Source organism: Natrix helvetica (assembly GCF_964273705.1).
Source record: "Natrix helvetica genome assembly, chromosome: 1".
Lineage (NCBI taxonomy): Eukaryota > Metazoa > Chordata > Lepidosauria > Squamata > Natricidae > Natrix > Natrix helvetica.
The window spans coordinates 269,411,593-269,429,221 of record NC_138548.1 but is presented as its reverse complement, the minus strand read 5'-3'; the positions used below and the strand labels follow the sequence as shown (position 1 = coordinate 269,429,221).

Here is a 17,629-nt window from a genome sequence, read left to right as displayed (position 1 = left end):
TTCTGAGCCTGAGGAATTTCTCTGCAGAAATTCCTCCATTTGGAAGATACATTCGGCGACAGATAATAACAGTGCAACATTCAACCCCATTTGAATGCTGCATTCTTTTTCTCACAGGTTTCTGGGGAGCCGCCTCCACCATTGCCCATGACTCCTCCTCCAGAAGATTATTATGAAGAAGCTCTGCCCTTGGGCCCAGGCAAAGCTCCCGAGTACATTACATCTCACAGTAAGCCTTAAAGAGGGCCACCTATGGAAGGAAACAGCTGGCATTTTGGCACTCTCCTATCAGCTAGGAAAATAAAGGCTCCTCCCAGAGGTGTCTGGCAGCTGACAGGGTTATAATTGGTACCGGGGGCAGGCTTTCCTGTTCCTTTCCTGGTTTTTTTCTCTTCCTCCCCCATCTCTAGTTGGTCAGATGTCACAAGCAGTTGTTTGCTCAGACTCGCCTGGAAATGTATAGTAAATCTTGAGTGACAAGAAAGGAAAGGGCCTGCCTGAGAACAATGTCGCTCTGTCTCTCCCGTAGCTTGTCTGAGAGATTAGGGGGAAGGCAGAGAAAAGGGCGCAGCACCTGTTCTTGTTCTTGTAATCACTGAGCCCTTGTGAAGCCACGTACAGGTCTAGCAACAAAAACAAGAAAATTATAAGGTTTCCTGCTGATGCAGCTGACTCACGGCATAAGTGTCATGAGAAACATAAGGAGAGAGTAAGATCCTGTTACAAGGATTCTGGAGAGACACCCCCCCCCCTATATTAAAGTCAAGAAGGAGAGGTTCCAATGGGGGTTTAGCTCTGGGACTCAGCCCCATGGGAACTCTGAATGAATGTGAAAAACAACCGCAGTAAAGCAGGTGACATACTGAGGTTGTTTGAAGGCAAGGTATGTGCTTTCTACTAATGGTTGCAGTAAGGAAAAGAATGTGAGAATAAGGGGCAGAAAGCAGTTGGGAACAGATAATTATGGCTGGCACCCAATGAACTCTATTTTATATTTCTTTTGCTGTGGTTCCCTTTAGAGCAGCGGTGTCAAACTCGATTTCATTGAGGGTTGTGTTTGACCTTGAGGCGTGGCCAGAGTGGGCATGGCCAGGTTGACGTCACTCATGTTGGGGGTGCCTGTGATAGCCTGAATGCTCTGCCAGAGAAAGCAGCCTCCAGAGCTCCGTTTTTGGCTGCAATGGTGTCCTGCAACCCTCTGCCAGCAAAAATAGAGCTCAAAAGAGCCATGTCGTCCCAAGCTCCATTTTCGCTGGCAGAGACACCGCGGGTCAGTCCTTCGATGTTTCCAGGGCAGCCCAGATCCAAGCAACCCCGGGCCTTGAGTTTGACACCCCTGCTTTAGAGTATCCCTTTAGAGATGGGCAAGTAAAAGTAGAAAGAGGATTTATCAGTGAGATGGGTGGCATAAAAATTAAATAAAAAATTGTCTCAATGTATTGTTAGTCCTGACTTATTGGTCATAAAAACCTGTCTGTATCCTTCAGAGTTGACTTACAGTGCAGCTCACCTCCTTGCAAAGTCTTTCTCACTACTTAATTTTTACAATTTAAAATATTCCTTCTGTTTTCTGTAGACAGCTCCAGTCCTCCCAATTCAATAGAGGATGGATACTATGAGGATGCAGATAGGAACTATCCTGTCACCAGAATAAATGGGGAGCAGAAAAACTCTTGTAAGTAGCATTGCAACTATATGTGTTGTGTACATCTGTTGGGGGAAGGGAATCATCCTGATTGCAGAAGATTCAGACAGTCAATACAATTTTATGAAAATATTATATTCTGATATCTTTTTGTTGTTGTTTTTAAATACAATTTTATTTATTTTTGAACAAAGACAAACATAAATAAAAAAAACATCTTCCATTATAAATTGTAGAAAGTGTGTCAGTTGGTTACAGTATTTCCATGCATCTCTTCCATAGTCATCACCTGCTTTTCATATCAAATCGCATATTTTAAATTCACCTATATTCATGTATATCACAATTATTATATCTCAACCTTAATTTGACTATAATTGTTTTTACGTCCTTTTATATATAATATTCAAAATCTAGAATAGGATTATATGATAACATTCTATTAAATCATCCTAAAATCATCCAATCGCAATACATCTTTATAACATATTCTAGATAAAGCTTTTAAACCTGCTCTCATATTCTCCATGTGTTGTTTATATAAAATTTCTTATTATCAAACTAATATATCTATATGTATTGTTATCATTATTAATCATTATTTAACTATAGCTATTGTCGCTTCATTTTATACATACTACTAGTAAACTAAATTATACATTTTCATTGCATCAACCTGTATCTTTCCAGTAATAGTGCGGTCTTATATCTCTTGCCATTTGTAGCATTAAGGTTCTAGTTACTTTCTTAATAAATCTTGTATAAACTTCTCTTCGCAACATATTGTTCCTTTTGTATCTCATAAAAGCTTGAAACCCAACATCTGTTCTTTCCAGCAGCTTATCTTTGGTTATCACTAGTGCTTCTGTCAAGATTTCTCTCCTTATCTCCGTCAATTTTTCTCTTTTCTTCTTCTGTGCTTTGAAGTCTGGGGTAGAGTTCCAATCCATCTAGCTCCCCTTTCCATATCCCTCTCTTGCCATTACCAAACACACTCACTTTGTTGTCAGTATCCACAGTTTTCTTATCCCTTTGCTCATTTTTTTCTTCCATCTTTTGAACTCTATCCTCCACTTTCTTCATTTGATAAACATCCTCAGTTTCTCCATCAAATTTTTCTGTTTTGTATTCCATATTCTCCAATCTCTTTTCAATTCTCTCTGTCACAACTAATAGATTTTGAATTTCAAACATAATCATTTGCAATGTTACCGTTTCATTTTGCTGCTGAGCCATTCTTTCAATTTTGCAGACACTGCCACTATAGGGTTCAAGGCTATTTTAATAAACTTCAAACAGGTTCATTTATTATCTTTCAAGTCAAAATGTTATTTTCCCTCAATAGCTAGTGATAGAACTCCCAAAAGGCACCTGTATAAACAACTTGTGCTCTTCCTGCTATCACTGTCAGTAAACAAACTGAAAGAACCTTGAATCTCTTTGTAATAAAATTTTATTGGTTTTTCAAGATTTATAGGGAAAAGGGTAAATGGACAGGTATACAAATTTTGGCAGTTGCAAAATGTGTGAGGTCCCCCTCCCTCCATACCCATAGTATACATTTATATATAATGCATTAGTATATAATTGATTACAATCAGCATATTAGTTCTATTATTAAATTCAATCAAATTAAACATTACAGTATAAAATCCAAATATAATTCCATTTTCACTTTCGGTCAATTTATAATAATATGATTTTCTTGTTTATTTTTGTGATCTGAGTCTTCTTGCTATTGCCCCATCTCCCTCCACTGGCAGAGCTCTGGCCCCTCCCGTGTCCTGCGTGTCCGTTGTAGTGTCTGGTGGTTTCTCTAGGAGCGTTTTGTTTTTTTCCATAAAGGCCTGCGCCTCTATGGGTGAATTAATTCTAATTCTTGTCTCCTCCCAGAATATCAGCATACCTTCAGGCATCAACCATCTAAACCACACCCCTTTCTGGTATAATTTATTCGCTAATTGCGAATAATTTTTTCTTTTTTCTCTAATCTTCTTAGGGATCTGCTTCAGAATGGTTATCTCCATATCATGATATGTCAATGCTTGCCCCCTTTGTACACCCAGAATTTCATCTCTTGTGCTTTTTCTAAGGAATTTAATGTGAACCTCCCTGGGTACATTGTGTGTTCTAGCATAAGCTGAGTTCACTCTATAAACCAGGTCTATATCCCACCCCATCTGTTGTTTTTCTTTATGTGTGTAGTCAGCCAGAATGTTTGTCATGATGTCCCTTATATTTTCCCCATCTTCTTCTATAACATTTTGAAATCTAAGATAATAGGACATTCTCTCAAATTCTAATTTCATCTGTTGGATGTCAAGATCTTTGTTCCCTTTCTGCACAGCTTCCACCACCACCCCTCACCTCCTCCACCCCCCCTTCCACAAGATCCAGTCTCTGTGAGTTCTTATAAATTTGGGCTTGATTTTCTTTAATTTCATCTTTCATTTCCCTTAGCTGTTTCTTGATTTCCTCCTGGCCCTGTAAAATTTGTTGAAGCATTTGTTGAAAGTCCATCTCTATAGTCTTAGGTTGCATCAGTTCTGTTATCTTTGACTGTGTGGCTGGACTAGATGTTACAGATGTTGGAGCAGACATGGCAAAGCCAGGTTTCCCAGGAGGTGGTCTTTTGGATGCCATCCTTTATAACATTAGAAGTTCCGTCCATATATAAGATAAACAGTTAGAAAAGAAGGGTAGCCAGGTGAGGTCCGGGAGCAGAAGAACCAGGCAGAAGAGAATCTCTCTAATAAGTCTGGCAATAGATGAAAGGTTTCCCCTAGAAAGTTCAAAAAATACCAATCCACAAGAGATTCCTCTGGGAGACACGGAGACAAAGACCGGAAGCCTGAATTTTAAAGGTGGAGTCAGGTTTCACAATTCATAAAGACAACGGAAGTGTGCCATCTTGCCCTGCCAGTTTTGGGCACAGAGGCATAACAAAGTTTTTAAAAAGTTCCAAAAGTCCACAAATCACAGTAGAAAGTAAAATTAAGTTGAAAAGAAAATCATCTCAGCCTGGGTGAGGCTTCATTCGTTGGCTCTCCCCCCTCCTCCTTCCCCGGGGGCTGAGAGCAAAATTATTCCTAGCCGCTTGTCCAAGGGGGGGGGGAAACCCCCCTCCCTCCAGCCGCGCCTCCAGAATACTCCGAAAGTTATTTTAAAGTTATTTTATAACTAATTCTTCGTGCAAAATAGGGCATGAAGAGAGAAGCAACCTCACCGCACCGCAGCTGCTTCCTTCAATTGCTTCATTCTCCAGACGGCTTTAGCGAGGCGCGAGGCGCAGAAACGCGAGGCGCCCTCCGAGCTAGCTCCCCGGTGCCTTGGGCGCGCGAGAGACCTCCCGCCGGCCGCCGCCGCTGCAGGAGCTCCCCGCGATGCCGCCCCTCCGGCAGGACCCCTCTGTGGGGTGTCCTGTGCCCCCCAAGGAGTGGGGAAGCCCACCGGAGAGCCGGAGCGGACAAAGAGCTGCCCGTCGCCGCTGCCGCCGGAACCGGAACTCCAAGAACCTTGAATCTCAAGTGATCAAAGAGAAAGAAGAAAAACAATGTATCAAGCCTCCAGCCTCTAAGTGGCAGTGTAACTGTTTTTCCTCCTGTTGTTACAACCCTCTTTATAATCCTTACTATCTTCTTTATATTCCAAGTTTAAGAAAGAAAAAAAACCTTATATGGAGATCAAAAACAATCCAATCAATCCAATCAAGCATTATAAAAAAAAGGAGAATTTTAATCCATAGGTGTAAGCAAAAGTGAAAAAAGAAGAAAACATTAATCGATTCAGTTTAAAAAATAGGGAGCCCTTGCAAAAGTTCCATCCTTGAAAAAAAATTAGAAACAGGATAACACACTAAGTTTAATGTAGATTAATTTCACCACTTACAGTCTTCTGTCTTCAATTTTAATTTAACTTAATTTTTTGGGGGGTAGTCTCTTTTTCTAATAATAAAATTTCCTCCCCAATTTCACACACTTTCTCTTTCCGCTTTCTTCCCATTCTGGAGCTGTCCCAACTTCAGCAGCTTCATTGGCTGCATTTCTGTCACCGGAAAAAAAGGCTATTCCTGGATCTTTCAGGGACTTTGTGATGTCCCTAAGATCAGCAGGAGGTGCCCTTCTCAATCACCATCTCTACGGGACGGTTTAGGTCCGAATGGACTGTCCAGCGGCAGAAATTCGATTGCGACCTCGGAGCACCAAGATAGCCCGTCGTGACGTCAGCTCTCCAATCTTGTCTTTTTTGTTGTTAATTTTGTTACCATTAAGCTACTGTAACTTTAAGAAGAAAATTCTCTTCTTATTTCTGTAGTTTTATTCATAGCCATCTTGGATTTTAGGAAAGAACAAGTCTACAGCACCTCTGCATTTTCTTCCTGCTTGTCCTTCTACCCTTGAATTTCTCTCCCAGATTCTCCATTGTTATTCCAATACATCCTCAATGTTATTGGATCTCTTTCCCCCACTAAAGAGATTAAGTCTGTCACATGAAGTTCATTTGAAGTTGACTATTACTAATCACATGTATTCATTATTTAAAGTTCTTTCTTCCCCACAGTCCTGGAGATTTAGTTATGTACCTAGCACTTTTCTTAATCAGTAAATCAGTAAATCAGCCTCTTATCACTGAATTATATCAGGATGTCATTGTCTCTCCTTTGTCTGCATTGCCTTATTGATTTAAAGTTTGCCTGTGTTGAAAAAAGAAATAAAACCTTTCATGGGGGAGCTATGGCATGGTAAACAGAAAGATCTCTGTGCTATGTTTCTCCCAATTCCAGAATTTGAAATCTAGTATCATCACTTTTTGTTATGTTTGCAAATTTCTGTAATTGTGCCATAATAGTGCCAATAATCCTCTTGTTTTGTTCTTTTTCCATTCATAGTTCTCCTTTCTATCCACCTATGGCAATCCAGGTGGCGTAGCATACGCATATTAAACTATTCAAAACCTCTACTGAGAGGTAGTGTGGGAGCCAAATATATTTATCAAAAATAAGTAGTTTGTTTTTTTGAAGCAGCACTCAAGAAGGCATAAATAACCCAGGTGCCTCAAAAAGCAGCAGCAGTTTTAAAAGTGATTTTTTAAAAAATGTCCAGGCAGGTTGATAGCAGGAGTGGCAACATGGTCTATTTAAACAAAATCAAATCAATCATATCATAGGATGCCATATTTTGAGGATCTCTAATATGGCAGATAATAGATTGGAATTGATTTGGCTTAAAGAACCTTTCATATACTATCAGCCACATGAGTTTTAAATACTACCATCTCCATCTTGATCTACACCCAAATCTGACTCTTTCTAGGACTGCTGATTACTTGCCTCTCCATACATTGCCTAATCTTATCTGAGACCTCAAGAAGAGATGATGGTTGCTGACCCACCAACACAGAGCCCTGTGCCAAGCTAGGCATTAGTTCTACCAAACATTCTGTTCTAACTCACCATCCAAAACCTTATGAATACCACAACACAGAATTTAGCCCAAAGGGGGTTGTGTTGGAGAGCACAAATATTAGGAAGAGATGTCTACGTGTCTAACCTGAGGTCTATTCTAGACAACTTGATAGCATCCTGGGTTATGCAAAAATTGAGGGTAAACCAAAGAAAGTGGCTGAATATATCTGGCCAGCTGGCCAGCTACCTAATTTGCTTAGTTCTTTTGCAGTTATTTTCTCTCTCTCTCCCTAGGGGGTACCTAGGTGCTCCCATGTCACACCCCTTTTAGGCGGCCTGCACTGGTTGCTGGTTGTTTTCCGGGTGTGATTCAAGGTATTAATTATGACCTTTAAAGCGCTCCATGGCTTAGGCCCAGGGTACCTGCGAGACCACCTACTGCCACCAGTAGCCTCCCACCGTCCAGTACAATCCCACAGAGTTGGCCTCTTCAGGGTGCCGTCGGCAAAGCAGTGTCGGCTGGTGACCCCCAGGGGGAGAGCCTTCTCTGTGGGAGCGCCTTCCCTCTGGAATGAGCTGCCCCCGGAGCTCCGCATAATCCCTGACCTCCGGTCCTTCCGACGCGCCCTAAAAAGTTGGCTTTTCCAGCAAGCCGGCCTGGCCTGTTAATGTTAATGTTAATTTTAATTTATTTTAAATGTACTGTTTCTTTTTTAAAAAAATCGGTTTGGTCTTTTTGGAATTGGGTTTAATCTTTTTTTAACTTTTGTGATGTGTGTTTTTAATGTTGTACGCCGCCCTGAGTCCTTTGGAGAAGGGCAGCATATAAATCCAAATAAACCTTAAACCTTAAACCTCTCTAGTCTAAATAGCAGCAAGGCTACTAACAACTATTTTTCCCCAAATGCTTACAGTGGGTATTACTTCCACTGTAACTCTTCCTCAGCTGTAACCCCCAGCCACTATATTTTACTCATTACTGTTAAACCTATAAGTGATCAGTTCCTCCAAAAACGAAATCTGTTTCAAATCTGCACTAATCCTTGTCTGCTTAAAAATTATAATCTTCATAATTTATCATCTCATATCTTATATGGCTTTATTCTTTTATAATCTTCACATTTTAATTTTTTCTATGATGTAAAAAGGGAATGCATAATATAAGTTAGGTTTTTGATTCTGTGTATTATGTTCTACTTTATACAGTACTCTTATATTATTTTTATCTTTAAACAATTCTTTAAAAATAGAATGCATTTTCATTTAAAAGTACACAATGATACAGATAGGAATATTGCAAGATATGGTTTGTTCAGAATATCAGTATTAATTTTTCATGACAGATTATATTACTACTTCAATTAATTATGTTCTGATCTCTGTGCTGCTCTTATGTTTCTATAAAGTAAAATTATTCAGATTTATATCTGCTAATTAAAGTAACAAAATATTTGATAATAGAAATAAGGCATTTTTACAAAAAATATGTTCTATTTAATTGGGAGTGGTGTTTTGGTAGCATCTCCTATTTATATATGTAAAATTAATGGGTTATATTTTACATTCTCTTTTATTTTCATGATTTATAGCAGGGGTGGCGAACACGCGGCTCGCGAGCCGCATGCGGCTCCCGGCCAAAATAAAGCATTATTTAGTATACTGTGGCTCGGATCACGCGCTCCCTTTCGGAAGCTGGGGAGGTCCTTTGCAGGCAGCTAGAACGGGCCGCCTGCAAAGGACTTCCCCAGACTTGCTTTGAGGAGCACGGGGCGACTGAGGCTAGTTGTGAAGCCCCAAAGCCCCCACCGCCACCGGAAGAACTGCTGCCACCTCCTCCTCATCCTCCTCTAACAGGCAGCACTGCCGATTTGCCGCCCGGCGCTGCGGCTGAGATGAAGCCGCCAAAGCTCCAGCCGGCATCTCCGCGCGTGGCAGCGGCGCCTCCCCTCCGCTCGGAGCAGCTGAGCTCAGTCAGCGCTGGGTTACCCCTGCCCCCTCCTCCTCCTCCGCCGTGCTTTTGAGGAGCCATGAGGCTGCAGGAGCCAGTAGGAAGGCGGGGGGGAGCAGGGGAAAAAAAGCCTCATGGCTCCTCAAAAGCACGGAGGAGGGGGAGGGGGCAGAGGTAACCCAGTGCTGAGCTCAGGAGCAAATCTGGTGATTCTGTTGGAGGAGGAGGAGGAGGAGGTAGCAGCAGTTATTCTGGTGGCAACTCGTACTCGTCGGCTTCTTCAGCAGAAGCCCTGCCCACAATGAAGAAAGCAAAGATGGAGCAGATCCACGTAGATGATGTCGCTGCAACATGACTGGAGGAGGAATTCTGGGAGTTGAAGTCCACAAGTGTTAAAGCTGTCAGGTTTGAAGACCCCTGGGGTTTTTTTCCCCTAAAGGGTTAGGGGTGCAAGGGTCTTGTAACTTGACAGCTTTAAGAGTTGCGTGCTTCAAATGCCAGAGTTTCTGAGCCAACATTTTGGTTGCTAAGCAGGAGTGTTGTTAAGTGATACTGATATTATATAACACTTTGAATTAAGCGGGTACCTTGAAGAAACATAACTTTGAGTTTCAAATAATGATTTCGTTGTTGTCTTAGGTGACATCTGTGAAAAAAATTCGGGTGCTCAGGCATGAAAATGTGCCGCTCAAACACTATACTTTTCTGCTCACATCGAAAAAAAATTAGAGGGAACATTGCTTCCGGGTCTGTTTTGGCAGGTCACTGCGTGGTGTGGCTCTCTGACTCTCACAGTTTAAAATTTTGGCTCTTTTTGTCAAACTTGTTCGCCACCCCTGATTTATATCATACGATGTAGGAGTTCTGAATCTAAGCATAGTTAAAAGCTTCATCACGTCTTAATCTTTCCTGCCAGATACAATCTCTTAGATAACCAGCATAGGTAAAACCTTTAGGACTTTGTTTCAGAAAACAATAAGCAAGGAGCAGTTAGCAGATTAGCTAATTTAGCATTTTTCCCCATCTTTCCCGATATGTTTCATGGGTAACTTCATGTAGAGGTAATTGGAATTATGTTGGGATGTAATCAAGGCACAGATAACTGAATGATTGTAGTTAATTCATGAGATAAAACTATACAAACACACTCTTTGCCATCACCATCACCATCACCTGAGGATCTGGAGATAAGATCAGGAAGCATTTTCAGACAATATGCTTGCTCTTTCATGGAGTCATACAATCCAAATTCATACAAGCTGGATCCCAATCCCTTTTCATTGCCCAACACCACCTCAACTTCATCTGGATTTAATTTATCCTTGTTTTCACCTCTTCCACCTTTTTATCAAAGTTGGGCAACATTCAGTGGTATGGTTAAGAACTTTCTTGGAGTTAATATGGCAGGAAATCCATAGAAAAGAGGAATATTAAATATTTTTGCATAACGAATAAGGAAGTTTTCTATTAGCTTATGGTAAGGTTGGGCAACTTGTTCAATACTGTGATGTGAGCTATTGAGCATCAGCCAATGTAAATGTTTTCAAATATAATTTTCATTAATTCTGTTTAGAAATTGTTGCTTGCAATTTTGGGGCCAAAAATGCTTTAGGAACCATATGTAATCATTGTTATCAATATTTTTATCATCTGTTCTAAAGTCAGTGATCAGGTTATAGCCATTACAGCAACAATTCATGCTATTTCCAATCGCTTGTAGAAATCTGTTGGTTTGTTTATGCCTTTTCTTCAACTCTATAAAATTATTTTGGTCAGAGGTTAACATACTTTACAGTAAAATGAACTTTGAATTGTAGAAATGATCTAAACTGGTATATTTACTCTAGCTTGAAAGTTTATATGGTTCCCCCCCCTAACCTTGACCAAAAGAATGAGGAAAATGCAAGAAAAAAACCTCAAACTTTTATGAAACTCAGTGCTGTGGAGTACTGAAAAGCAATAGCAAGTATGTACCTGTTTAAATTGTGAAAAATAAAAATTATCGCACATTGAGACAGAATTCATATCTGCAGATTGCTTCACTATGAACCCTAGTTGAACTCATAAACTATAGGTACTTTAAGAAAAAGGCTATCACCTGAGTTTACCTATTTACAAATTGGTGGGCAAAGCCAGATGATACAAAAGTAGATTGACTTGTAGTCTGACTCAATAAAAATAGTCTCTCTAATTCTATGAGATTAGCAGTAACAGTATGGAAGATTAAATTCTCTCTGTTTCCTCATAGACAATGACTCTGATGCAATGAGCAGCTCCTATGAATCTTACGATGAGGAAGAGGAGGATGGGAAAGGCCAGAGGTTAACACACCAATGGCCATCAGAGGAAGCTTCCATGAATCTGGTGAAGGATTGCCGGATTTGTGCTTTCCTGTTGCGTAAGAAGCGCTTTGGACAGTGGGCCAAGCAGCTGACAGTTGTTAAGGACAACAAGCTTCTGGTGAGTCAGTGGTTTTTAGAATACCAGTTTTTGTAGCAGTGACAGGTCTTTTTGAAGAAGACAAATTCCTTTCCAAATTACATACTAAAATTAATTTGTAATAGCACCACTGGTTATAATGAAACCCAAAGGCCTGTTGATAAAGTGATATTTTCACCTGCTTCTAGAATACCATAAATATGAGGGTCCTCTTGGTACAGGAAAAAGTTATTCCAAAAGAAAGCTGCTATCTATTTTCTAGTGGGTAAGGACCCTTAGCAGATGCTCACTAGATAGTCAAAGGGACAGGCGGAAATTGTTGGAAGAAGGCAGTCTCTAGGATAAAAGGATATTGTGCTAATGAAGGTGTGATAAATTTATGCTGCAGATATTGATAGGATTGACAGAAAAGAAGCATGCTGGCTATTGTTTTAAAGGCTTCTGATGTACAGTGACAGCAGCATTTTATTATCTGGGATCTTTTAAAATCTCAGTTTTCAGGCATAAAAGTTTGCAGCATAGCATCACAGATCTGTTTAGAATTTTGGTATGATACTCCGATTAAAATATCTAACAAATGCTAACTTGGTTATTTAAGGCCAGTAGGAATGATGCTGTGCTCAATTTGATGCTCTGTATCATATATTCATTGTCTGAGCTTCTTCTTGGCTATATCATACACTATTGTCATTAATGTCACTATTGTCATTAATTAAAAGAGAGGTGATAATGTTACAGCTTCTCTTCCAGCCCTTTTCCCCATTTCAAATAAAGGAGTCGGCTAACACAGATGTGGCTAGGTCTACAAAGAAAAAAAAATACAAGTCTTTACAATAATTTGGAAAGGTTAATTCATGCACTGACTTTAATTTCAAATAGTCTTCCTTCTATATGAAGACCAATGCTAGGCACACCAAAGCATTTGAAGAATATTACACTTAGACTTGCCCTGATAGATGGAAGATTATTCCAAGGGATTTAATAAAGCATATTACTAATTGTAAATTGTGTCCATTGAGTGACCAATTTAGTGCCTATTATCTTTTAGTGAACACCATTATTTTTATAATTAATCTTTAAGGATTGATTGTCAAAATAGGAGTAAGAACACAGAATGTTCTTTGCAAACCTACTTGGGCTTGCAGGAGAATTACCATATCATCCACGTAAAGATATATGCCAAAGTGAACACGAGTGAATTAATATGTAAATTGAATAAGCAAGATGCAATTCTACCTAATTCTCCTAAAGGTTGAAATGTCTTTGGTGAGATGCCCACCAAAGTGGATCTTAAATGTGAGTTTTGATATCAAAATTAGTTCAGTTGATGTTGAGAGTAATATATGCCATATTCAACCTGATATCTTGATATCAGGTTGAATAGGTATCAAAAAATAAGAAACACTGTATAAAATGCAGTTGGAGGATATGTTCTTTTGCCAGATGGTGCAACATGAAGGCTGAATGTAAAACAGAATGGCCTGGTTGAAAGCCAAATTGTTCTGCCAAAATATATTCAGACTCCATCCAATACACTAATCATTCATACAGATTTGCTGACTCTACTGGACAGACTTTTAAGTTTCTTAATTTGGTGGCAGCTTTCTCTCACTTTTTTTTACATTGGAATTATTATTGCCATTCTCCCCCCGCCACCAATCTTTAGGGATATGCATGATGCAGTCAATTAAAAAGGGAAGAGAAAAGCCAGGATTGGGTTTTACCACTCCAGGTTGTTCCTGATTATGTAGGATTATGTAATACTGCATTATTATGATACTCAGGGACTTTACCAGACTTGACCTTTACTATTCAGATATGTTTCTGAGCAGGTTATTGATGCCTATTCTAGGGAAAATCCACATCCAAATGTAATGGGGTAATGGCTTCTTTGTTGCTCTTATATAATGGTCGGGATTATTCCTCTCAAACCACTGAATAGGGCCATCAATTCCACACACACACACACGCCCAAAAAAAGATTGTGAGCCTTCTCTTTATGGGGAAGCACAGTAACGTCAAAGTCATTGCTGGAGCAATCTTGGAATCAGCCAGCCATTCCATCTTGTCCAGATCTTGGCGGCCTCCACATAGCAGGTCATGATTTCCACTGCATCTCCCAATGGGACCAGGGGAGAAATAGCTGAATATCATCTGCATATTGATGATACCTTACTCTGAACCAATCTATAACGTCTCCCAGTCCATTCACCTAGACATTTTTGATACAACTTTTATTCTTCCCTGTAAGGCCGTGATGGCGAACCTATGGCACACATGCCACAGGTGGCGCGCGGAGGCCTCTTTGCCAGCATGTGGGCTGTCGCCCCAGCTGAGGTCCACCGCATATCCCGACAGCCAGCTGATTTTTCAGGTCTCTGCAGCGCGTGTTGTTTAATCAAAATGCAGTTAAAACACTGCCATCAAGAATATAACTATATACATCCCACAGGAACAGGAAGTGCTTCATAGGAGCAGATAAAGGTAAATCCTAGAGAGGCAAGAAATGCATCACTGAACAATGGAGATGAATGTTAGAGAGGAATAAAGCTGCATACAACATAACACCTGTAACATAACACCTGTAACAGCATAGGCATGCACGGGGGGAGGGGGTAGTGCAGGGGGCGGCTCCCCCCCCCTTGTCCACACTTTTTTGGTGCCAGAAGACTTCAGGGAGGCCTGCTAGGCCCAAAATGGAGTGCGCGGGGATCTCGTAAACATGCGCAGGGGCACACCGGAGGGGTGGGTGTTTCACGCGCAAATTGTATTGTGGGTGTGGGCACATACACAAGCTCTGTCATGCACACGCACACTTGGCATGCAAGGACAAAAAGGTTACCATCACTGCTGTAAGGGATTTATAGGTAGCATTAACTGTAAGATGTACTTGTCCAACCTTCACTAAATATCTCTTTTTTAAATGAAAATGAAAAAAATCCAATCAAAAGTCTTGGATTGGAATTTATTCTTCCAAGTTCATTATGGACTAGAAAAGCACAGAGTAGGGGGATAGTTTAATTCTTTCTCCATCTAACTTTTTCCTGTACCAATATTACTTGGAAAGACCCTATTTAGATAAGTATTTCAGCAGGAAGTGTACTGGCTGTTCTACCAACTCTGCTTTGCTGCTTCCTGATCCCCCTCTGGAAGCATATTTCTTACTTTCTTTAAAACAACCTGAGAAATTTAAAATACATTTGATATAATATTTCAAGACATAACAGCATGCGTGTGTCAAGCCGAACATCAGGTTCAATGTATCTTTTGCTTCATGTAACAAAGTGATTTGTTAAGCTGTGTGAATCTTTGAATTTTTCTTCTTTCTCTGACGTGTAAATCTCAGCCATTTCCAAATGGTCAACATCATGACAATACTCTTTTGTTTGTTCTTACCACATGGAGAACGGGTGTGAAATGCGCGAGAAATGAAATGCTGAATGAGATCTCAATTGCCCCTTCTTTCTAATGCTAGTGTTACAAAAGCTCCAAGCACAGACAGCCACACCTTGAAGTGCCTTTGAGTACCAGCCACGTTGTCTATGTGCCAAAGGACGGCCGCCGCAAGAAGCACGAGCTGCGCTTCACACTACCAGGAGCTGACGTCCTAGTGTTAGCAGTGCAAAGTAAAGAGCAAGCTGAAGAATGGCTGAAGGTATCTCACACAACTACAAAAGACTGGTATTCCTCTGCAAACCCCTCTCTATATGTGGCTCATATTTCTACACTTGTATCTTTTTGTATTTCTACACTTGTATCTTTTTGTTGACTTGTTTATTTATAACGCCCAAGATATGCTTAGTAATCCTGCTGTGGCTGCTTTTTGGAGATGAGCAAGTGAGAATGATTCTCATAGGAAGTGGGACTTATCTTTCTCCTGGGGAAAGGCTTTCCTCCCAGCCCTCTTATCATGCTGTCTGATTGCAACACTAGCTGTGGAGAAAATCTCCACCCACCAAAGAAGACCTTCCCCACCCGATATAGAACTGTTTGGCAGGGGAGATGTTTGTTTACCCCACTCAGCCTTTCCTGCTTTTGTTCTCAAGCATGAGCTCATAAACTCAGGGAATCTCTGGGTAGAATTTGCCTTCTCTTCCTGGAGAACCACTCCTTTCAACTCAGTTTTCTCTAGTGACACCTCTGCTCTCTCCAGGAGTACTAACCACAATATACTTGGAGAATGGCAGATTGCAAAATTCCAGCCTGATCAGTGGTGGGTTTCAAAAAATTTTAGAACCTCTTCTGTAGGTGTGGCCTGCTTTGTGGGAGTGGCTTGCCAGCAAAGTGACCGGGTGGGAGTGGCTTACCAGCCATGTGACCGGGTGGACGTGGCCAACTTGTAAAATGTGGTGAAACTCACTTAACAACGCTCTTGCTTAGCAACCAAAAAGTTGGCTTAGAAATTCTGGCATTTGAAGCACGCAAGTCTTAAAGCTCTCAAGTTACAAGACCCTTGCATCCCTAACCCTTTAGGAAAAAAAACCCCAGGGGTATTCAATCTTAAAGCTTGGGAACTTCAACTCCCAGAATTCCTCCCCTGGCTCTGATGATGTGCAGACGGACGGGGGGAGGGAGCTGGAACCGGTTCTAAACGGCACTGTAGATTTGTGGAACCTCTTCTATAGAAGAGGTTAGAACTGGCAGGAACCCACCCCTGAGCCTGATAGATGTAAAAGTAGGCAGGTCAGTCTGATTAACCACATATCATGTGGTTAGCCATATGCTGTAGGAATCAGTTTAATAAATGATGAAGATTTATCAAGCTTGAATATGGTTATTGATTTTTTGATAAATACCTGTTCTTGGAAGATAAATGCAACATGATTCATAAGAAAAGAATAATTACCTTGTGGATCTAACAAGTTTAGGACGGAGAAAGGAAATCTGCACACAAAGAGCCTCTCTGTGCAGCACCTAATTTGTGGCTTCTCAACATCCCAAGAATCCATTTTCCTGTGGTAGGATTATTTGAGTTTTGATGGTTTTGCAAATTTATGGAAGGAGGGGCAAATTATTGCCACTTTAATCATACTTTTCTACTGATACCAGTGACTTAAAATTGTAGTGCTGAAATTCTGCCATTGAAAATGGAGATATAATGGGGAGGGGGCATTTAAAAAAAATATTTATGGGAATTCTAAAGTAGAAATGGCACAAGTTTGCCTCACAGATGTTGTTTGTTCCTTTTCTATTCTTGATCCTCACTGAAGAAAAAAATCAGTGTTCTCTAGAAGATTGGAAAGTCAAATTGTACCCCTAGCCCTTCAACTGCTCCAAAAGGCCTTGATTATATTAGTATTCAGTAAAATATCTACAGGATACTTATAACAGAACATAGTGAAAACAGCCTTCTCTGTGTTGTTTTATGCTTAACTGGTATCCCATTATATATTCCCAACAACAACATAATTATTTGGACTGAAATAGAACACCTGTAGAGGGAAATGTTTGGAGAAGACTTCTTCAACCTTTCTCTTCCTACTTAATACCTAAGTTAGTGCCATAAGCTGATCAGATAGTAACCATTTCTTATGTAGCTATGAAACAGAAGCATTGAGTTAAACAATTAACAGCATTTGCCATAGACAGAAGATCTCTACGGAAGGGGTTGACTGATCCTATAGGCTCAACTTTATATCATAAAGGAGAATTTGCAGCATGGGGGCTTGGCTTCTTTGTAGTTTGTCCATACTGACATGGAGATATGTACTCTTTCGGAGATCTCATGGGGTATTTATCTCGGAGAAATTTAATGAAATCTATAAACTAAGTAATTTATATCAGAACTGCAGGGATGAAAGTTTAATGAGTTGGGATTTGATTTATTTTCTGTTTTGGAAGAGCAAGTGTTCTTTGGCTTGAGTACTGTCAGGAAATTAGTATTAAAAGTCTTTGTTCCTCCTTATATTACTGGCTGATTTTTTTTGTTATTGTTTTTAGTATTTTCACATCTTGCCTTTACTGCATATATTAGTTAAAGCACTCCCTGCTCCTGGCTTGGGATGAAACTGTTCAGATCCTCCCTTCCTCAGAATGTTAAGTACTCTCCTGGCCCCAGTCCACCTGACACTTCAATGGGCTGTATAAATCCAACTTTCTTTTGAAAAACCATCTCCCTGAATTAAAAATACCTGATAACCAAGTCAACTAGGGTTCTTTTTGGACCAGAGTACAATCCAATTTGAATGAGATA

At 40.3% G+C, this 17,629-nt stretch overlaps 1 protein-coding gene across 1 annotated transcript in view; it reads left to right on the top strand.

Annotated features, from left to right (window-relative positions):
- Positions 1-17,629, top strand: part of AFAP1L1 (actin filament associated protein 1 like 1) — an 88,997-nt gene that overhangs the window by 54,848 nt on the left and 16,520 nt on the right. Inside the window, exons 5-8 of the mRNA XM_081937477.1 lie at positions 118-229; positions 1,577-1,675; positions 11,246-11,457; positions 14,912-15,091. Of these exons, the coding sequence (XP_081793603.1) occupies positions 118-229; positions 1,577-1,675; positions 11,246-11,457; positions 14,912-15,091 (603 nt within the window). The remainder of the gene's footprint in view (positions 1-117; positions 230-1,576; positions 1,676-11,245; positions 11,458-14,911; positions 15,092-17,629) is intronic.